Below are 22,304 nucleotides of genomic sequence, written 5' to 3'. Positions count from 1 at the left end.
CATTTCTATATGTCTGTGAAGGTTCTGGTTTGTTCGACTGACATTAGAAATGAACATTTTTTATAACCCATCCATTTCAAATTGACAAAAAAAAATATGAAAACATTATTCCATACCTTAAATTACTTACCAGCTACACTTGTTAGACATTATGATGGCCTGGTCCTCGGGTGGAGGACATTTTTTAGTTATCTAGGACCATAAGCACAGGTTTGCTTAATCTTCTCCCAATGCCAATATCTTTTATATCTTCAACTTCTAAATCCCATATCGATTGATTCTTTTTAATTTCAGTGAGGTTGGCCTTGGTGACGGTTTGTTTTTATGACAGTGGGTTTTTATGGCTGCAGTAGAGAGCTTATGTATTAAGCATTTGAGCTGTAGACATATTGCATTTTTGCTGGTAAGTTGATGGATAACATGGAATCAATCAAAAAATCTAATGGAATGGAAGAGAACAGAGAAATATGTTTGTCTGGAGGTTTTTATGTGAAAATGGTACATTCACTCCACTTTGTTGACATTTTTGAGATTTGCAAGCCGATTTCCTCCTGCCTTTTAGTATTAATATAATACATATATAATACAATATAATACGAATCCGTCTATCCAGACTATGGGATATTAGAGTTGCACTGACAGAGACAGTATTGGTGAGTCTAAAGCCATGACTGAAAACAAATATAATCCTGCTTTCTAATGCAGTCATTAGTCACAAATGCAGCTCCAGTCAATCACAATGTTTGTTTGCTGTCCCTACCTCATAAATCCATAAACTTGCCGGTAGTGTTTTTAAAGACAATAGATGTAAAATATAATCACACAGGGCAAAAAAGACGTTTCTTAAAGCATCTTTTTTCTAACCTAACGTTTTAATCTCGAGAAACTCAATCAGGACCATTTCCAGATTCCAGGAAAATTACGGGAAATGGGGAGAAATTGTATTATTTCTCAGAAATGCACAGAACGTAGGTGAAATAAATGTAATTTGACAGTTTTCCGTCATAAAGCATGCAGCAGATGTGTGTGTTTGCATGCCGTGCACCAGTAAAACGCAGCATAGCCTATTAAGATAAAGTGATAAAAAGCCTGTGCATGCTCCACAGTTGTACATTTTTATGGGCATTTTTTTTTTTCATTTGCATTATCTACTTTTATGTTATTAAGCAAGAGAAATGTGCCTGCTCTGCTCTAGTAAAGAGATGTAATGTTAATGTGGAGTGATCATTGCGCTTGCAGCCTCACACAATGAAGTAAGATATTGCTTTTATAAGGGTTTTCTTCTCAGAAGACAAGACACAGACATTAACACCGAGCATATCACAGACAGTACGTTTGCGCACTTTGCATTACTGTAATTACGCGACGGTTTGTGCTATTGGAAAAATCAGCATCTTTGTCTCCATTTTTTGGCCTGTTTTTGGACATTGAGGCAAAAACTCAAACAAATATTATTTGAAATGTGTTATACTGTTCAAATTTCAGATTTAACACGCAAAACTGGTGTTCATGTACAACTACAGACTCTTGTACACCAGGCACAAAAGCAAAGTGCACAGTGCAGCACAAGTGTCCTTCCTAGCACTTGTCATTTTCACTCCTCTCCTCCCCCCCTTCATCAATAATATAAAGTATGAATGTCAGTGCAATTCTTTATCCTGTGCAGTGTAACAGACTTGTTGATAGTACAGAGCCAGTAGATGGCGGAGCCAAATGTTTCCCCACTGGCTGCAGACCACGTACCCATTAGCCAGAGGAGGGAGTTGCAAAAAGATCATTTTGGGTGTCAATAGATGCATATGTGCACCCACTTATTTCTTCATTTCCCGGTATTTAATACATCCATCCATCCATTTTCTACATCTTTATCCTCGACAGGAGGGTCGCGGGCGGGGGGTGCTGTGCCAATCTCAGCTGACATAGGGGGTTAGGCGGGGTACACCCTGGACAGTTCACCAGTCCATCGCAGGTTCACTAGAGACAAACAACCATTGACTCTCCCACCTATGGTCAATTTAGAGTGTCCAATTTACATAATGCTGATATTGCATGTTTTTGGACTGTTGGAAAAAGCCGGAGAACCCGGAGAAAAGCCATGCACACACCCCGAGAACATGCAAACTCCATGCAGAAAGGCCCTTGTTCCAACAGGGGCTGGAACCCGGGTCTTCTTGCTGCTTAGTACGTCTAATTTTCGGGAAAAAAATGAATCCCAACTAGTGGCATATGTATTGGAGAGATGGATGAGGCATGTTTATGATTATTCTCTGGTCGATGTAGTTAAACATGTCTGAATAAATCAGAATGACGCTGTCTTATTTGAGAGACTTGAACACAGTGTCTACGACTGCACGGCGTTTACACATGGTGAGACATAAACCGCACTTGATCCCGGGGTGTTGGTTTGAAGAGGAGTTCACATATCTTTTTCATGAGCCAGAAACAAAGTTGCCCCGGGAATCTGTGGGGAATTGGATCATAAATATTGTGTTCACCCGGAAAGTTAAAAATCCATGCATGTTTCCTTGTTCTCCCCCTCCTGATCCCTCGCCTTTTGTTGTTGCGTTGGTCCATTCAAGGGTTGGGGGGGGGGGGACCCCTGTCGGTTGTGAATTATTCCTTTGTACGGGCGCTACTGTGGGGGATAGAGGATTAAAAGTGCAGACAGTGGATGGGGATTCTACAGGAAGTTAGTTTGCAGGACACACTGCACATGACTTGCTTAAGGCAGTGTGTTGTGTTGTTTCCTTTTATGAACACATCCCCCAACATCACTTCTGTTGTGGCACTATAGGAACATACCTCATTTTTATATTAGTAAATCATATTTGGACAACTGTTGCTGGAATTGCCTCGAGCCCAATGATGAATTTTAATTGTTTTTCTAGGTCTTGTGGAAGCTTAAAGGTCGATGCGGCTGAATGAATATGAAAGAGTCATTGTCTCCCTTCTCTCAATTTCCACTGGAGTCATTTTAAACAAACCGTCTCGCCGCCGTGCCAGTTACATTGTTACCGTGGATTTTAATTTGTGTGTGTTTGAGACGGCATTATCCTTACGTTCTCGTGTCTTTGTTGTCTTCCGCAGGAAGCCACGGACCCCGAGGCTGGGCCGCCTCGTATCCAGAATGTGCGGCAAAGAACCAATCGCCTGTGGACATCGTGGACGAACAAGCTCTGGTTTCAGAGGAGTACCAGGAGCTGGTGCTGGACAAATTCAACACCGAGTCCTCCAACCTGACCACAATGAAAAACACTGGAAAGACAGGTCTGCATCCCTGATTATACTTCTACCCAAGTGTTTTACAGATGTTATCTCTTTTACACATGATGGTTTTTGTGCACAATTATCTTTTCATTTGGCTCCACTGTTCTGTGCTGCTCTCAGTCACTCCACGTCCTCTTCTCACACAGCCTGCATTGCTTTTGTTTTTATGAAAGCCTTTGCAACTTAACTCAATTAACTGCTACTTCAAACTACTGCCACCTACTTTTTTATTTTTTTATTTTTTAAAAGTTTGTGACAACCTTGGCCTTAATTGAGCTCATCTGCTTTTGGTGCCATTTCTCTCGCAGAGATCATAATGAGAGCTGTTAGCCTCCATGACGACCAGGGCCACTGGGACAGTCGAGCGATGTTTCCAGCTGTTTGTTTACAAAGACGGAAACAACACGGCCGGCTGCAATTTTTGGCTACATACAGATACAGAGGGAAATTTCATTTGCTCAGCCGCGCGTAAAATCAGCAAAATGGAAGCGCTTTGCCACCAAATATCGTTTTGAAGAGTGATTTCTTTACTGGAATAACGTTTACTTGAGAGTCAAAGATGTGTTGTTGGATTTTTAATAACTGTAAAACACGTTTAAAGATGGTATAGTCGGAGAGTTCGGGGATGGATGGATTGGTTTGCTGGTGTTCTTTGTGAGATTATTCAGGTTATGTTGATTTTTATAATATTTAATTCACTCAACACTTGAACTCTGCGTGAAACTGTCTGAATGCTGCATTTTTTAATGAGTGGTCGTTATGAATTAGAACAGAGGGTTGTTTTTCTTGTGCTTGAAAAAGGAATTTCAAGTGTAAAAGTACTTAATGCCTTGTGTGTTTGTTGCTTTTTGAACACCTCATAGTTACATCCTTGACATTGTGTGTTTTACCAAGATCACGTTCCTCTTTCATGGTCCCTCCATGGCAGCATTTTATTTTTGGAATGTAGTTGAAAACTCACAATTTTGTCACATAAATTCATGCAAATCAGTGCAGAGGCAAAGTGTAAATTTGAACAAACGTTGCCTAAAATGAGTGAAGTTTCTGGTTTCAAAGCAAATGCTTCTAAATTACATTTAACCCGAGACTGGTACAACTTTCCTCTACAGGCTAGAGGCTCTATGTGGTGTGTTATGAGTTTATTACTCGACTATGAACAGGAAACACTTTGGGGATGGATGGATCCATGTCGTTGACTCTGTAGAGGTGTTAGCATTTATTTTAAACAAATACATTGTAAAGTGAAGTTTTACTGATAAAGCACAATTCAAGAATTGAGAAAATGCAACAATTACATCAAGTTAAGAGTTGTGGGTTTGGTTCCCGGCTCCACTAGTCTACATGCCGTTCAGCATCATCGAGACTACGAAATCACCATATTAACTAGTGCTGAAACAATGAATCGATTATTAATCAATAACTAAATGAATCGACTATTTTGATAATCGATTAATCAATTTGAGGGTTTTTTTCATAAGTAAACAGAGTTTGTGTGATTTACTTTTTTTTTTAGCTTCTCAAATGGTTTATTTGCTCGATATAATAAATAAATAAATCATTCAAACTGACAAAAATAAGACATTTGAGAACATCATTTCCAGGTTTGACAAACACTGATCAATATTTTTCTACATTTTATGAACGAAACGATTACTCAATCAATCGAGGGAAGACTCGACAGATTAATCACACTGAAGATTAAGACCGACTGAATTCTGTGCTGCAGGAAAATGTTTTATTGTAAGGATTGTTTCCCACAGTGTCTTTATCAAGGCTTCCACTAGGGGGTGCTGACATAAAACGCTCATATTCCGCACAGGGGGCTTAAAAGTCGCACTATGTGAAAGTCAATGTTGCAATCAAGAACTGAGTGAATGGATCTCTAAAGTTCATTGCGATTGATTTTGGATTTGTCCCTCGTGACGTAACCTGCTCTGAGATCTCTGAGACTCTCGGCCGCCGCCGCTCGAGCCGCGCTCCCTAAACCAAACATTTCAAACAAACTCTTGACCGAACTCGTCAGGAATCGTGGGACTCCGGAGACATTTGCATTGATCAAGGATTTACTTTCACACACACTCCCCTTCTTTCACAGGCTGTGATTCAAGGTCTGTTTGGCTAAGCTTCTAATTCCTGCTCTGCTGTTGAAGGGTTCAAACACAGCGAGGGCTGCATTTCTAATGAGATTCCTAGGGCCAGCCAGCATCTCGTACCCTTGACTTTCCCCGCGCTTAAAACAGGATCACGCCACATCAATAACTGCAGCGGCAGGGACTTGCTACCATTTCTGTAAATATCTTTTGCAAATAGGTTGTACATCTGTCTTCGTGCGGTGGGTATTTGTATACCCCTGTCCTGTGTAGATTGTTTATTACTTTGTACCCCCATGTTTTCAGTTATAGAAATCTCGTGCATCTAAGACCTTTTCCTTCATGCTGTAGGCTGTCAGCTTAAGCAGCACTGGCACGTTAATGCCGCTCGCAGATTCTGTCTTGCCTCACAACAAGGGCTCAGCTCATCCCTCATCACACATGGTTCCTCTCTCAGATTTTCCTGTCTTCTTTTTTTCCCCCTCCCCTTTTTCTGTGGACTTTTCTGCCATCCTACAAACGGTGATCTGGTTTCTGTTGCCTCGCTTTCCGTTCGTTCTCTCGGTACGCCGCGTTTGCTGACAGTCTGTGTTTGCGTGTACGCGCTCATCGTCTCGGTTTGCTTTGTGATGTGATTAAAATGTGGGCCGTCCTCCCAGAGATGCTGACTAAATCTCTCAGTAAAGTGTGTGTGTGTGGGGGGGGGGGGAGGAATCAGCCGTCACGGCACCTGGTGTAATATAAATATCATGTCAAATGTAGACACGGTAGACGACTACAGGTACAGGAACATTGTCCGCGACACCGGAAGGATGTTACTCTGCCTTGTTGTCAGAGATGACATGGAAAACACAGTTTGCTTCGATGTGCCTCCTCACAAGTATACAGTCTGAACTTTGAAGTTTAGTATAAATTGCTCGCCTAACTTCCATTTGGTTCGGCAAGCAGGTAGCCTGTCCCTGATGCTGATCAAAATAAATGAATGATTGAAGGCTGCTGATATAGCGCTTTCCTCCTGAGCTATGTACAATTCAAAAGTGATAGATTTTGGAGAATTTATTTATTTATTTATTTATTTATATATTGATTGATTTGGCAAATACCAGGAAAAACAAGTCGTTAGTTCTCAGAAAACCCAAACCACAATCCTGCAGAATCAGTCATTTTTGAGTTCAGTTGGTAGTTCATGTCTGCGTAGTTACGTTTCTCACACACAGTTGACATGTGTGTATAAAGCGTAACGTCCCAAATGTGAAGCCTCTGGTAAACTGAAAGACTACAGGCCACACACTGTAATTACCACCTGCAGTAAACGTGGTTTGTAACCTGGAATTTCATTCACTCAAGAAAATAATTTGACTATTTCTACTTGTTTAGTTTACATTTGAGACCAAAACTGACATCAGTATTCAAGATGAGGTTATCATGAAATAGAAAATAATTTCCACAGCAAATTTATACTGATAGAGGCCCAAGCATATCTTCCACAATTCATAAAATGGTCATAAGCAAGTGATTTGTGGAAGATGTGCAATTTTAAAGTCGACGAAATTGCACAAAATTTTATATCATGTAAATATTTACCCTATGGACTGTAAAGAGCCTGATGTTGATGTCGTAGTAATCAAAAACACATTGAGTTTTTCTTGAAGGTTTGTGGTGCACCCAAGGCAGTGTGCAGCGCTCACTGGTGTGATAGAAACTTCCGCTTAGATTCAGGTACAGCTGTGGAGAGCTCCAGGTCATTAGTGTGTTCAAATTGCACGGAATACCTGTGGTCAAACAACGTTAAATTAGTCAACTTGTTTAGTCTCCCGGAGAGAGTTGAAAGAACAGCATTGTACGAGGGAGATAGGTGGTGTTGCAGACCTTCTCCTCCTCCTCTGTTGAGAGATGGTTTCTCAGTTTTTAAAGGAATACTTCACCAATTTGCATCTGGCTTTGTATTGCTAGAATAGGAGTAGTTTTTATTTTATTTTCTTTTAATGTGCTTCCCTCCCTCATTTTTTCACTGAGTTGTAAAAAAAAATCTGTTTTTTTCCTTTCCATTTTTGCCCTGTGCCAGTTCCGCACTTTTTAGACTCACACATAGGGGGACGAGACTTCATTCCCAGAATGTAAACAGTTACGCTAGTAACGAGTAAACAGAACAACAATGATTGAATGTAGTTTTAAAACTGATATGGCTGCAAGGGAAAAGACCTACATTTGTTTTGTATTTTTATATTTATTATAATAGTAATATAATATTATATTAAATTAAGTTTTTAATAGACATTCATCTTTCCAACTGTGAAATATTCTATATAATTTGAGATACTCATGGAACACATGGCATATCACTGTTCTTAGGCATGTCCTTTTGTTTCTTTCTTTTCCACTGGATTGGCATCATTCCTCCTCGCCTTGGTGGCAGTTGTCCACATGTTTTGAGCAATGCCCACTTTTCACAGAGCTTAAATTTCCTGTGTTTCACCACAAACCTTCAGAACTCTCTCTCTTGGATGAGAGGTAAAAAGTCTGGTTCGTACTGACTCAATGTGTTTTGGAAGTTATATTCTTGTGCATTATGTTAAAAGAAGTCAGTTACTGTTCGTGTCACTACTCAATATTCATTTTAGCTACAGAAAAATACCTAAAAGAGCTTTTACTGCACCAGAATAATTAGCTGGATATCTTCCACAATGCATAAAATGGTCATAAGCATATGAGAGAATGTAAAAACACCGGCTATTATGCAAGCAGAAGCAATGTCATTACGGCTCTGCAAAAAAGCGAGCCAGGGGAAGACTATCACCGAGCAGGTGAATGCTATTATATCTTCCTAGTGAACCGTGCAACAAGTTAAAAAGATAATAGCTCTGTCTGATCTACTCACCACAACTTCTCACAGTCAACTGATGGAACGTGAAGGCCACAGAAGGAGGCTGGCAGGTGCTCTCTCTCACATTAATGGCATCATTGTGAATGCTCCCACCACTGCTTTTCAATCTAGTGATGAAACAGTTTTTTAAAAGGGCAAGCATTTCAGTCTGAGGGTCAATAGGTAGAAGAATACCCCTCCTCAAAGATTTTACACTTTTAGATGATCTCTAATGAAAGGATGAATGCAATTTGATCAGTTTTGTTATATATACTGATATCAGAATTTAATATCTTTCTCCAAGGAAGCCAAACTAAAGATCTATTTTGTTAACAAAAAGGAAATAAAATAGTACATAATGGTGTATATTAAAAAGGTCAAAGCTGCAATGCTACCTTTCTTTGCCACATCTGGCTTGCTGCATTACTCACACGGTTAGTGTAGTGGTTGGCGCTCTTGCCTTTACAGCAAAAAGACCCGGGTTTGTGATGTTTCCATGTTCTCCCCGTGTGTGCGCTGGTTTTCTCCGGGGTCCCACAGTCCAAAAGACATGCAATATGGTGATTAGGTCAAAATGGACACTCTAAATCAGGGGTCTCAAAGTGGCGGCCCGGGGACCACATGTGGCCCTCCAAACAATATCAAGTTGTTACGAGTCATTTATATGTTTTTATTTTTAAATGAATAGATTAATTTTGCATCATAAATATGTTTTTTTTTTATTGTTGCATATTAAAACAACCACTTATATTTTGAAATTATCCAATCCAACTTTATTTGTAAAGCACTTTATTTGTAAAGCACTAAAACAAACACAGTGGACCAAAGTGCTGTACAGAATAATGGATAAAAGACAGAAGAAGTAAAAGACAGAAATGCTCACACGAGACAATAGAGTACATACAAAAAAAGGAATTAATACGACATATTGATGATATAAGCTCATAACGTCCACCCAAGTTGGGCTTTTTGACCAGACGAGACCATCTGTGGCCCACAGGTCATTTGAGTTTGAGACCCCTGCTCTAAATTGACCATAGGTGTGAGAGTGGCTGGTTGTTTGTCAATGTATGTGTTCCTGTGATGGACTGGCGAACTGTGCAGGGTGTACCCCACTTGTCAGCTGAGATTGGCACAGTATCCCCCCGTGACCCTCATGTGGAGGATAAAGCGGTAGAAGATGGATGGATGACGGGCTACATGATCCAGGTTTGATCGGTGGGCCTGTCTGCGCAGAGTTTGCACGTTCTCCCCGTGTGTGTGTGTGTGTGTGTGTGTGTGTGTGTGTGTGTGTGTGTGTGGGTGTGGGTGTGTTTTCTCCAACAACTGCCCATAAACATGCAGATTTGTGATCAGTTAATCGGACACTGGTGTGAACGTGAGAGTGATGGGTTATTTGTATAAGCTGGCGACTTGTCCAGGGTTGTACCCTGCCTTTCGCCCCGTGTCAGCTGGGATTGGCTCCAGCTCCCCATGACCCTCATGTGGAGGATAAAGAGGTACAAAATAAATGCATGGGTGAATATTGAGGGATAATAAAGTAATCTCAGGATCAAATAGCATTTAGATGAATTAAGTCCTGATCTTAAGATGATGGTCATGAAAGAAGGTGATCCGCTTCTCTGAGCCTTTTTAGAATCAGTTATGTGACAGCTAATCTCCTTCTTTTTTTTTTTTTTTTTTGCTGCAGTGGAATTAACACACTTTTTCCTCCTTGTTTGTTTGATTGTGACATGTTTTTTTTTCTCTGTTCCCCTTTGTCTCCAGTTGCTGTTCTCCTGAAGGACGACTACTTTGTCAGAGGTGCCGGACTGCCAGGTCGCTTTAAGGCTGAAAAGATGGAGTTTCACTGGGGACTGAGTAATGGATCAGCGGGCTCGGAACACGGCATAAGTGGCAGGAGGTTTCCCGTGGAGGTAGAACATCCTGTCGCTACAACACATCCTGACAAATGTGCAATGTGGGATCTTGACTGTCAATGCTAAATATAGGTGAAGCCGTATTAGTCTCTGGATAGCCAAGTTATTATAGACTACAACACATATGATATCCTCTTTAACTAAAATTATGTTTTTAATACTTTTTAACAGACTTACTTGTGGCACAGATTCACTCACGCTCACTCATCTTCTACCACTTTATCCTCCACATGAGGGTCACAGGGTTTCACTGGTCCCAAAAGAGGCGGGGTCACACTCTGGACAGGTTGCCAGTCCATCACAGGGCCTCATAGAGACAAACAACCGTTCACTCACACACTCACAACTACAGTCAATTTAGAGTGTCTAATTTGCTTAATCACCAATCAAACCAAAGGTTTTTGGACTGTGGGAGGAAACCGGAGAACTCAGAGAGAGAAAGGCACAGATTCAATAGTGCTCAAAATATTCTCCAGATATTTTCGTCTCTGCAGGTTCATTGGTGTCAGGGAGTCGATGCAGAATCGAGGCAACCTATTACTGGTTCTAAAATCCAGTTTCAGCTCCTCCTAAGGATAAGGAGGCTGCTGTAGATTTTCAGAGAAAACTAAATTAACTTTGGTCATTAGCTATTTTTAGTGAAATTCCAGCTTTGAAAGGATGCTCAGTGATGATGTTTGGAGTCTACAAATTTCACAGAAAAGAAAATGTGAGTGTAGAGTGTAGGAACCATAGTGTGTCGGTGTTTCCCTAAGTGTGTACAGACGCTTTCGAGAGCTACGTCACAGAAATGTGCGCGTGCAGTTTTGGGTCAGAAAACACACTCGTGCCATTAACTTGTACAGCAATCCAACACATAAAAGCACCGAGCAGGTGCTAATAGCTAAATAATATTTAGGGAACGAAAGAAGATATTCAGAATTATTCAGTTCTCGCTAGGGTTGGAATGTTTGTATACAATGAACGGGTCTACAATATGTAACAAAATGTGAATATTCAGTAAGTCAATGAAATCTAATTTGTATGAAGAGTTTAAATGAATTGAACTGTGAAGCAGAAGTTCCTTGCTCTTGAACTCACTACTGATTTAACAATCCTATTATTGACAAAATACAAAGAGCCGACAGAGAAGAGAAAAGAGACTGAGAATAATAAAGGGATAGTAGGGAAAAAAATATGAACAAACATAACCAACTCGTGTAGCGCAGATATAAAGGGTATTAAGTCTAAACCTTTTGGTATTATTTCTTCTGGCTCGTGGATTAAGGAAGAAATCCGACTGTGTAAATGCCCAGCGAAGACGAGAGTTACTTGTGACTTTCAAATGTTTTATCACACTCACTGCTGTTCCCATTGTTATATAAAATTGACAAAATGTGTCATAGTATTGCATTCTTTTTATGGGGGTTCATTTAGAATGTCTTTTACCACATTTGTTGTCAAATAATTAACGTAAACATAACGTTGTATGAAAATGGGAAAAGGCTGTCGGTGTGCGTCTCCGTCCTATCTCCAAACGCACAGCTAGGGGCCTCCTTGTTTGTTTCTTGGCCTCTTTCTTTGGAGCCCTCTCTGCAGGCGTGGCTTTTGATGCTGAATGGCTGAGTAATTAGATTTATTTTCTTTTTTTTTCTTTTGCCACATCATTTTGTGTTCAGTGTAGTGTTAAAGGGCACCAGGATTATATACACGGCTATTATAAAGCTGTTGTGCATGTGGCTGCTTTGATGACGCGCCTCCAAATAAGACGATAGAATCCACTTTAATGACCAATATGAGCTGCCGTTACAACAAAACAACAAAAAAAACAACTGAGCGAGAACATGGAAACTATGCCCCCCAGGTGTATCATTTATAGATGTGAGATATACTTAAGATTTGTAACATAGCGCATCTTTGTGTATGAACCACAGTTGTTTACATTAACCTCTTTTGTCAAGCAACGCAGAATCCAATGCCTGTCTGAAATTAAATTTAAAATCACGAGGATGTTTTTCAGCTATAAAAATACAGTGTTATACAGAACATACAGTAACTGCCAGTGGATACATTGATACAAATGCTTTGGCTCCAACTATGAATTCACTAGAGCTGAAACAATTACTTGATTAATCGATTATTAAATGAATCGTCAACAATTTCTGATTGTTTCAGCTTCTTAAATGTGAATATTTTCCTAGTTTCTTTGCTCCATATAACAAATAAATCATTTAAACTGAATCATCGATTACTCGATTAATCGAGAAAATAAGCGACAGATCGAATAACTATAAGAACCATATAGAATATCTATGAAATCTATGTGGTATACAAAATGCCTCCCAGTAATTCTGAATGAAGCTCTGCAATTTGGATGTAAATGACATTTGGTTCTTTCTCAGTCACTTAAAGGATGAGTAACGCTCTTTTTGTGCTATTTAATCCGTTAGCATGAATATCAGAAGCATGCAAGCCAAAGAACACTGGACTTACTCTACAGTATGATTGGGATTGAGGTTTTATTACATCACAGGGAAATGTTCCAATGCATTATCACTTTAGAAGAAACAAGGCGGCTCAGACTCATTGCAGTTTCAATGTTCTCACGTGTGCACACGTATACTGTAAATGTTGCACCACAGAGATCCGTCTGCCCCTTTTTTTGGATATAAAATTCTCATTTATCCACAAGTCAGGAGCACATGTATCAAACATGGTGTTTTATTTCACACCGTAGAAGCCCAAGGTGAAAGAGCAAAGTCAAATGATGAATGGTCAAAGCGGAGTGTGCGTATGTCGGATGTAGCCTTCGGCCGTTTAACTACTCCATCCTGTAAGATATGGCATTTTAATTTTTCACATTCATGCCTCGACAGGACCGGCCGTATTTTAGATTATATTACATCTGACACAACATGTGCAGCTAAGAATGTTTGTATTTCACGCACCCTGTGATCTTTCATAGCAGAGGTTACATATTGACTTGTGTACATAGTTCATACATCGCTCTTCTAGAGTTAACCAGCGTGACCTTGAAGGTTACGCTCCAGGCTTATTTGTCTCTTTTTTTTAAAAAAACAGAGACTGTTTTTTCCAGTCTACCGTTTCATGCTCTCCTTTTCAAATGAGTCACAGTCAGCTCTGAGTTGCATAAACCACACTGCATAAATCATTTTGCGACTCCAAAGCCTTTAGCCAATATGCCCAGAAGCTTGAAAACACACAAATACTGTAGTTCACAAAGGTGCAACGGATGGAAAGATAAATCCACGGCGCTGCATTATGGAACTGCTCTGCGTTTGTAACGTGGTCATGTAAAAAAAGGAAAAGCCTGTAGCTCCTGTCATGACATTAATCTAACAACAGTCTTTTTTCGTGGGAGAAAAGAGGGGAAATCGATGGATGGACCACCTGTTTGCTCAAACAGCACAATGAAAAATGAAAGAGCGGATTTCTTCTGCCTCGGGGTTCCATGGTGAGATCTTTCTAATAATATATTAGCATGTCACCAAGGTTAGATTAATTATACATGGGTTACAAATCATACCTTGGACGGGTATGTGTTCGCACACAGTGCTGCAGACAAATGAAGGAATGGACTGAGTGAACGTTGCAGTAGGTTTTAGTCTCCATTAGAGCTGCAACTAACGATTATTTTCACGATTGGTCCATAAAATGTCCGAAAACCTTAAAAAATGTCGATCGGTGTTCGTCAAACCTGGAAATGATGACCTTCTCAAATGTACTTGTTTTGTCCACAAACCAAAATGATTCACTTTTATTGACTTCTTTGTTATCCAGAGCAAAGAAATGATGAAAATATTCACATTTAAGATCATCAAAGTAGTTGTCGATTAATTTTGTAATCGATTGATTATTTCAGCTCTGGTCTCGTCCTGAAACTAGAGCAGAAACCAGTTGTTACTGTGCTTGGTGAAGCCCAGAATCCTTTAAGTTTAGATTGTGTGAATGTGGGTGACTGTTTTTTCTCTCTCTGCATTAATACTTGAATCCGTCAATTAGAACAGTTGTGATTAGTTGTGATCGTTAAATAACCGTACCGCAACAAACACAGGTAAAACATTCATTATATTTAATTTCCCCCGCCCACGGTCGTCTCCTCGTCTCCTTTTATGTTGATAGAAATCTGCGACGTTCAACGCAAAGTTCAGCGCCCACTGTTAGAATTTTAGTGATACTTAATTACGTGTGAAAGTAGCTTTATCACTTTTGTTGGGTGCTCAAGTGAAAGAATAAGAATAAGGGGGCTGGTTAGTGGAGTGCACTGAAGTTTACCTGTGCTTTGGTGGCTCAGTCGTTTTAAGGAATACAGAAGAACACATTTGTGTTGCTCTGACAACAAACAAAGATTTTCTTTTTTTTTTCATGCACCACAAACTTATTTATTGCAGTTTTCTTGTCTCGCCTCAATATCTCACTGTCCTGGGAAATCATGCCAAACATGACTGTGTTTTTTTCACCTGTTTGTGCTTATGTGTGGGACTCAGGAATGCAGAGCAGCTCTCGGCTCCAGCGTTTGTGCCGGAAAACTTAGAAAAAAAAAAGAGAGAGAGTGGTATAAACTGAATTTAGACAGAGGTAAATGCATCAGGAGATATGGACTTGATGGGCTGTGCGTTCTACAGGGGGAAAAAATTGCAGATGAAAAAAACCTTGAGGCACAAATATTGTTTTGTTTTCCACTTTCCCTCTGTTACCTGTGGTCTATTCAACATCCAGCATTTTCAGATTAATCTCCAACTTCACCAAAATGAACATGTCTGGATGTTACTCGGTGTCTTACGACAACCTAATGGTTTAAAATCAACCACTTTCATCAATGACTATGGACAAGGTTTTTCTGTCAGATCAAAAAAAAAAACCTACGGGTGAAATGAAGCGTGCATTCAAATGATTTAAATTGCTTTTGGCAACATTTATTTTTATTGGCTGCTCTAAAAGTGTTAAGCAATAATTGATCATTTGTCTGATAATTGTGTTTTCCAAAGTGAGGTGTTAACAAGAGCGGGGGTCACATGAGCCAAGCTAAGTGAGCAAATGAAGCCGGGGGGGCTGGGGGGGGGGCTTAATTGGGTAATGTAGTTAATAACATCTGAGGGGTGATGAACGGCCGGTTCTCTTCCTTGCAGACTTCTTAGACAACAAATTAGCTTCATTAATGGTCGCAGTCAAGAGAACTTTGACTGGATCTGGATTGAGTCCCTTTGAACCCGGCTTAGGACTGCAGTACACATTGATTTGTCCTTCTTTCATTTTCTGTATCTTGTTGCCAGCACGGCCCATTGTAACTGGAGGTTTTCAACAACATGCACAGCCTTTTAATTTAATCAACATCTCGCAGGTTCACACAGAGACATGACAGTTATTTTTTTTTTTTTACCACTTTAAAGATGCACGAGGCAGTGTGATGATGGACGGCTCCCGTTGCTACTTTTAGAATCATTAACTGATTTTGATTAAATTAGATTTTAATTGTTATGTTTAAGAGGTGTGAGGTTTGTGTGTGTGATGCTTTGTGTGCTCACACAACCTTCGGTTTTGCTGAGATATTTGAGGTAATTGGGAGCAATGATTAAAAAGACTCAATTCTCTTAGATCTCAAAGCAGGGGAAGAGCACATTCCCTCAGCCCAGTTCTTCTTCTTCTTCTTCTTCTTCTCTGCTTGTGACTGTGTCTGTGAGCACAGTCACCCTGAGGAATGGGCTGCAGTATTTCTTCTGCCTCCTCCAGGAGTGGCAGCGCACAAAAAGGAATGACACAGATTATGGGAGATTGATGAGAGTGATAAATACTCCCTCTTTTATGCCCCTCAAAACTGCTTTTCATCAGCTCCTCGGCAGTGTGTCTAAGTGATTGATGACGGGACTGTTCGTTCTCCTTGTCCACTCCTCAAGCTGTTTATGCTCTGTTTCCCATCACAGATGCAGATCTACCTTTACAATTCGGATGACTTTGACAGCCTCAGCGCTGCCATCAAGGAAAGACGCATCATCGCTGCCATGGCTGTCTTCTTTGAGGTAAGGTATCATCAAGACCGGAGGTCAATACAGGTATAGGGGGAAAAACTATGGCTCCACCTGAGCTCCTATACTGCGTAGACTCGCAGCGTGGCACCAGCGTGACTCAGCATGGCTTTACCTTCATCAGGTGAAAGATTTCTGTTTCCTCAACACTTTATGACCAAACCTAATGACGATCCTTTATCCAAGACAAGTGCCAAGACAATGGCCCTTCATTTAGTTGGAAAATATTCTTTTTCATAGGCTTCCAAACTAACTGTATGGACATAACTGGAAGAAACGTGAAAATGAGTAAATAAATATGAAAACCACGTGTGTATTGGATGAAACTGTCAGTTGACAATTAGCTTAATTGACAATTATATTAACAGTAGGGACCTTACAGCATGGAAAAAGGGGTTTATCCAAGTATGAAGAAGATGTCAGTAGATTTTTGGAGTTCATTGTGTGATGAATATGAAGTGAAAGTGATCTTGTGGGATTTGAGATTTCCCTTTCACCCGGTTGCTCGTTATTTTTTTGTTGTTCTGTGGCACATATTGCAGATTGCTTTGAGATGCTCCAAATTGCCCCCCTGAAGGTCCGTGCACATAAGCACTTAATGGACAAGATTGGTCCTAATTTCCTTTAACTGTAAAAACACCTCAGAGATTTATGGGCCGCGAAAAAGCACACACCAGCAGCATTGACTTTTCCGGGGATCCCCTGCCATGTCGTACTCTTCATACCCATTAGCGACGTCTTCCGCGATTGATGGCGGGTGATCAACGCCATCCAACGTCGAGCTTAATAGTGTAAGGTCAGGGGTCGGCTCTCGGCAGAGGGAAGGCTGGAATGGGGACACAGGTGTTTGCAATGTAGGGCTGCTCTTAGACAGTGATGAACCGTGTGTGTATGCGGACCTAAATGCCTCCGTTGGGTCCTGACAGCCCTATTGCTTACTGCAATTAGTACCACCATACACAATCCGCTGAGTAGCAGTTTACAGTGCAGGGGTTTTTAGGCGGACACACACACATTGGCTCAGATTTACCATTTCTAATCAATGAGGAGAGTTCTTCTTATGCTCCCCAAAGGCCTATTAGTGGGCTCTATGGTGTGCATGTTATCCACATTCAGCATTCAGTTCCACACAATTATTCTCCTATGACTGACCTGAATTAATGTTGAGCGAGGGAAGATTGGTCCCCGCGTCCCAACACTGTTTTGTCCGGTCTTGTCTCTTAAGTAGAACATGGGGAATATTGCAAAAATGTTGGACGGAACAATGTTTACCAGTCTTCAGTCAATGCGAGTAATTAACCAGAGGCCTAACGGATCAGGAAGGATTGGTGGTATACTGTAATGTAGAGCGTATAGATAGCAGTGGTGTCTTGTAAAGTTGCCCGTGTGGTGTGTTTGGTAGAGAAAATGTCTTGTTTTTGTGTAATTTGTTGGAACACGAGAAGGCAATCGCGAAAACACCGTCAGTGGCAGCCTTTAAAACTCAGAGCTGAGGATTCAGAGAACGGAATCATCTCCATTGTGTCGTCAACCGTACAAAAACTTAACATTGTGAACTTCACGGGAACAGATGGTATTGTCCTCGCTGCCTGATTATACGGTATTGTCGGGATGTTGCCCTTGCTGTGTCCGTCCCCTGCGTTTTGTTCATATTGATTGTCTTTAGTTGCTGTGGCTTTTGTTATTTTAGTCTTATAATCCCTTTTGTAATCTCTTTTGTCTGGACTTTTTACTGCAGCTGGGGCAAAAAGACAATCCAGCTGTGGAGCCTATCATCCAGGGCCTGAAAGGAGTAGTGCATCATGGTAAGTAATGGCAACGTAAGACCCATGAAATTCAATTGAGTCATGCAGTCGGTGCATTTATGTACTGTATCATTTCCACAAATGTACTGTTCTATGTTTACCTGAAGTGTTTTTTATTTTTATTTTTTATTTCTCACATATGTACTGTAGTTTTCGTCATACTAAAATCTGCACATAAAACATTGCTGAGGGGATTAATTTACTGGGAAATAATCCCACACCAAATCGCCTCTTTCATGGGCTGTTTTTGATGTTTTGGTTGCTCATGACAATTCATGGTTCTCCTCTCTGCACCTTTGTTGTTGGATCTGTGTTTTTTTTTTTGTTTTTTTACATCAAATAAGTGCAAACACAAGATAGGAGAGTTTAACAAAACATTAGTTCAAATGTGCAAAACACTGCCTCTTGCCCTGCTAATGTAACTCCTCAGTTAGAGACCAGCTTCACTCTGCACAAAAGAACTACAAATTACATCAGAGCCTCAATTAGAAAACACTCGGATGTAAATGTACATTATCACGGAGTGCAGCTCCTGCCAGAGCTCTTATTCACATTTAAACTATTAATGTCTAATGCTGCATCGTCGTGACATTCTTGTCTTAGATCACTGCTGCTTTGCTCACTTTACTGCCGGCATGACTTATTGAGACCATCAGCAGATGTTTTAACTTGACTGCGTAATCCCTTACTGCAGCTTTGGCTGACATGACGGCTTTGTTAACGCGGACGCACTGGGGCCTTGTTTTACAACCCGCCCGCTGACTCTCCTTCATGTGAACGCGAACATACGTGGACGTATGAGGACGTATAGACATATATGTAAATGTGGCGAGTCCTTATTTATAAATAAAAGGGAAACTCTTGGCGAGACACGTGGCAAGAAATTTCAAGAAAATTAGAAAAATAACTGGGAGGCCATTTCACCTTTTGGTTTTTATTACACAGACATATTTGTGTTTATTTATCCAACCCCAATAATGCCAAGAAGCATTATGTGATGAATCTCCATCAGTCTCCAAAAGCGGCTGAACTCTGTGCTACACAGATGTTTTTGCTCACGCCACAGTATCTCATCTCCCAGCTGAGCGCAGTGCGGGTGTGGTGGGGTTTTTTTTTTTGGACTCTCTTCCTGCCGGCTGCTAAATGCTCATCGTCTCCTCCCCCCATTTGGGTGGTTGGTTTTCCACTAGCTCGTTATCCCGCAGTCATCCATCCATCAGCATCGCGGCGGCCCGTGAGCGATAGGGCACGTACACCGCCTGAAGACGGGGGGAAGAAAGGCTGTGAATACTGAATTTGACTCTGAGTACAGATGAGGCATGGGCCAAGACTGCCAGTGCCTCCGTAATGCTAATCAAATGCATACCACACCCCAAAGCTCTGTTTCTTTTCAGATAAGGCTTGTGAGCTGTGAGAGACGGCGCTTGACACAAATTGAGCTTTATTTGGGTTTTTCCACGTTGTATTGGAAGGAAAAAACAAGCCACTTAGCGTATTTACAGGCGATAAAGGGATATTCGTCTTAATCACAAAGTGCTGCACGTTGTTATTTTTTTTGCTTTGCGTAGCTTTGCTCCGCAACAGATCTGGTAATCGTGCCTTAAACTTCGTAGGCCCCTGCAAATGATGAGCATTTTTTATCAGCCTACCCGCCCTCTGCATCTCTCCCAGCCCTTCTGAGTACACAGATCTGGCCAGAGTGATAACAAGTGGCGAAGATTTTAACTGTTTTCACCATTATGCCACTGGTGGAGGCTCTCGGGGGGGGGGGAGTGTTAAAAATGCCACAGGGAGAGTGAAATGGAATCACCTTGTCAATGTAACTCAAGATATGAAGGGTGTTAAAGGAATCCTTCACAGATTTGCATTTAGCTTTATATTACTAGACTCGTATTTTATAAAAACGTGTGCTTTCCAACCTCAGTTTCAAGCCTCGGACAGAGTGTCACTGGTGGCCACGTAACAAAAAAAAAGAATGCAGATATTTCTCAACTCAGGGGAAACTGAGGTTGAGAAGTTTTATAAAATACTAGCCCTATTCTAGTAATACAAAGCTAAATGCAAACCGGTGAAGTATTCCTTTAAGCATTCAGAGTTAAATGTGTCATATTTTTGTCACTCCCTGTGTACTGACGCGTTTTGATCCCATGGTCTTCCCAGAAAAAGAGACCCACCTCAGGTCTTTTATCCTGAGGGATCTGCTGCCGGCGTCCGTGGACAGTTATTACCGCTACACGGGCTCTCTGACCACGCCTCCCTGCAGCAAGGTGGTGGAGTGGATCATCTTCTCCAGGCCAGTGTACCTGTCCTACTCGCAGGTGCGTACAGTCTTCACACACACACACACACACACACACACTCGGGCCCAGACAGCTATGTTATCCACGCACAGTCAAATCCCATTTGCACACAGTCGGTGGATCACTTGCTGTCCTACACTGTTGCCACACAAGCAATTTCCCCCTTCATCTACCTTTCCTCTTTTCTTCCCTTTGCCCTCGTTCCTCCTCATGAAACTATGACTGCCAATACACAGGATGATTAAGAGGGAAGGTGGGGAGCCAATTACTGGCGTTTGAGTGATAGTGCGAGACAGCTCTTATACATATATCATGCTCTGGGTCTGAGACCGTGACTATAGGCTCTTAAAAAGAATACTGCCGCACATTAATTTAAATGTTCCTTAATCTGAGTTATTGCTGTAGCCATTTAATATGTTTGATGAAAACATTTTACTGCAGTCACCTACAACAGTTTGCCTCCGACTGGTTCAGCCATTGTGACTCGAGGAGATAACGTATGCCAAATCATGCCTCGAGCTTCTTCTTCTTCTTCTTCTTCTTCTTTTTTTTTTTTGCTGATCCCATATAGAGTCTTTAGCTGCATCTGTTACACATACAATCCTTAGGTTGCCCAGCTGCATATCCTCTAGAGCGCCGTGTGCTGTGGAAATTTGCAAGGCTCAGTAGATTTTCTATCAGCTTGCAGGGGGAGGACAAATCTTTTGTTCCCGAAATGACTTGTGCTGCGAGAATATTGACCACTGCTTCAATGTTTGTGACGCACTCAGATGGTCTTTATGAAACTGTAATTCATTGCTCCCAAGCATGCATAGAACACATCGATTCCACAGGGACAGTAATGTGTAGTCATTACAGCACGCAGGCAGGAGATCATTCATGGCAATCAATGGCCACAAATTTTGCCCCATTGAGAAGTTACAGACTGGTCGAGGTCGGTCCCTGCTGGTGCCTGTGGTGTGAACGTATATTGCAAATAATTCTGTGTCAGCTGCTTGCAAGCGGTCAGAAATGCAGTCATGGATTAAATATGAGATGCAGCGCTCGCATGCAACGTAACAAAATCTTCCTTTTTTTCCCCTCTAGCTGGAGGCCTTTTATTCCATTTTTACAACAGAGCAACAGGATCATGTCAAGTCTGTCGACTACCTGAGGAACAACTTTCGGCCCCTGCAGTATCTGGACAACAGGAAAGTCTTCAAGTCGGCTGTGAGAGATGCGTGGCAGAAAGATTTGACCGAGATCCAGAGAAACCCCCACAGCACCGAGGCGTCAAGAGGTAACTCACACTTTATGTGTTTTACTCCGTGTATCGTGGTTACCGTTGAGGCGGAAGTTTGACAGATCTGCCTCGTGTGCACACTCATTGTTCAGGGAAAGAGGTTGAGTAGGTGGGTTCTACAGCAGCCTCCTGGCCAAGGTTGCCAGACTGTGGTATTATCACAGAGCCTCTTGGGTTTCTCTGTAGTCCTAATCATGCAGGACTATCTGCAGCTTGCAGATATGTAAATTGAAGATTTTACCTCATAGTCTGTTTCATTTATAAACAATAAAAGCCAAGCTACAGTAGAAGTTACCACTGAGAGCTTTGTCAGAATTCCAAACTATTGCTCACCCATTCAAGCTCAAATCAGTAGTTAATTTAACAACACAGGACTTGGTTGTTCTTTTGTAATGGTAACATTATGATTAAAGTCACTAGAATAAACTGTAAATTGTCAGAAAAGTGAACATCACTCACATCGTTTTTATTCAACAACGTCTTAATGCGGAGCACGGATCTCACACAGGGCTTTTGAAGGAGCACTTTTTTTTAGTTTTCCCGTCCTGTGTTATGTGTGCGTGTTGCCGCCGCACTTGCTTGTAACAGAACAGCGCATGGACTATGGAGACTAATGAGAAAGGCTGCTGCTTCATAAAGTGGTGGTGTTAGTGTCTAGTGGGGAGAATTGATTGGTAATGCCTGTGATGAAGTTGGAGCACTCACAACAGCGGCGATCAGCAATCATCATTAATATGTGGCACAGCTAAAATAGA

General features: G+C 41.2%; 1 protein-coding gene across 2 annotated transcripts in view; it reads left to right on the top strand.

Annotated features, from left to right (window-relative positions):
* The window catches only part of LOC131460692 (receptor-type tyrosine-protein phosphatase gamma-like), an 89,345-nt gene that overhangs the window by 45,630 nt on the left and 21,411 nt on the right, over positions 1–22,304 (top strand). For both annotated transcript variants that reach the window (XM_058631393.1, XM_058631395.1), the window contains exons 3-8: positions 3,088–3,267; positions 9,988–10,136; positions 16,061–16,156; positions 17,901–17,967; positions 20,128–20,285; positions 21,354–21,546. In XM_058631393.1, the coding sequence (XP_058487376.1) occupies positions 3,088–3,267; positions 9,988–10,136; positions 16,061–16,156; positions 17,901–17,967; positions 20,128–20,285; positions 21,354–21,546 (843 nt within the window). The remainder of the gene's footprint in view (positions 1–3,087; positions 3,268–9,987; positions 10,137–16,060; positions 16,157–17,900; positions 17,968–20,127; positions 20,286–21,353; positions 21,547–22,304) is intronic.

This window comes from Solea solea, chromosome 6, assembly GCF_958295425.1.
Source record: "Solea solea chromosome 6, fSolSol10.1, whole genome shotgun sequence".
NCBI classification, from domain to species: domain Eukaryota; kingdom Metazoa; phylum Chordata; class Actinopteri; order Pleuronectiformes; family Soleidae; genus Solea; species Solea solea.
Note: the sequence above shows the minus strand (reverse complement) of the source record. Positions and strands in the feature narration are given on the sequence as shown.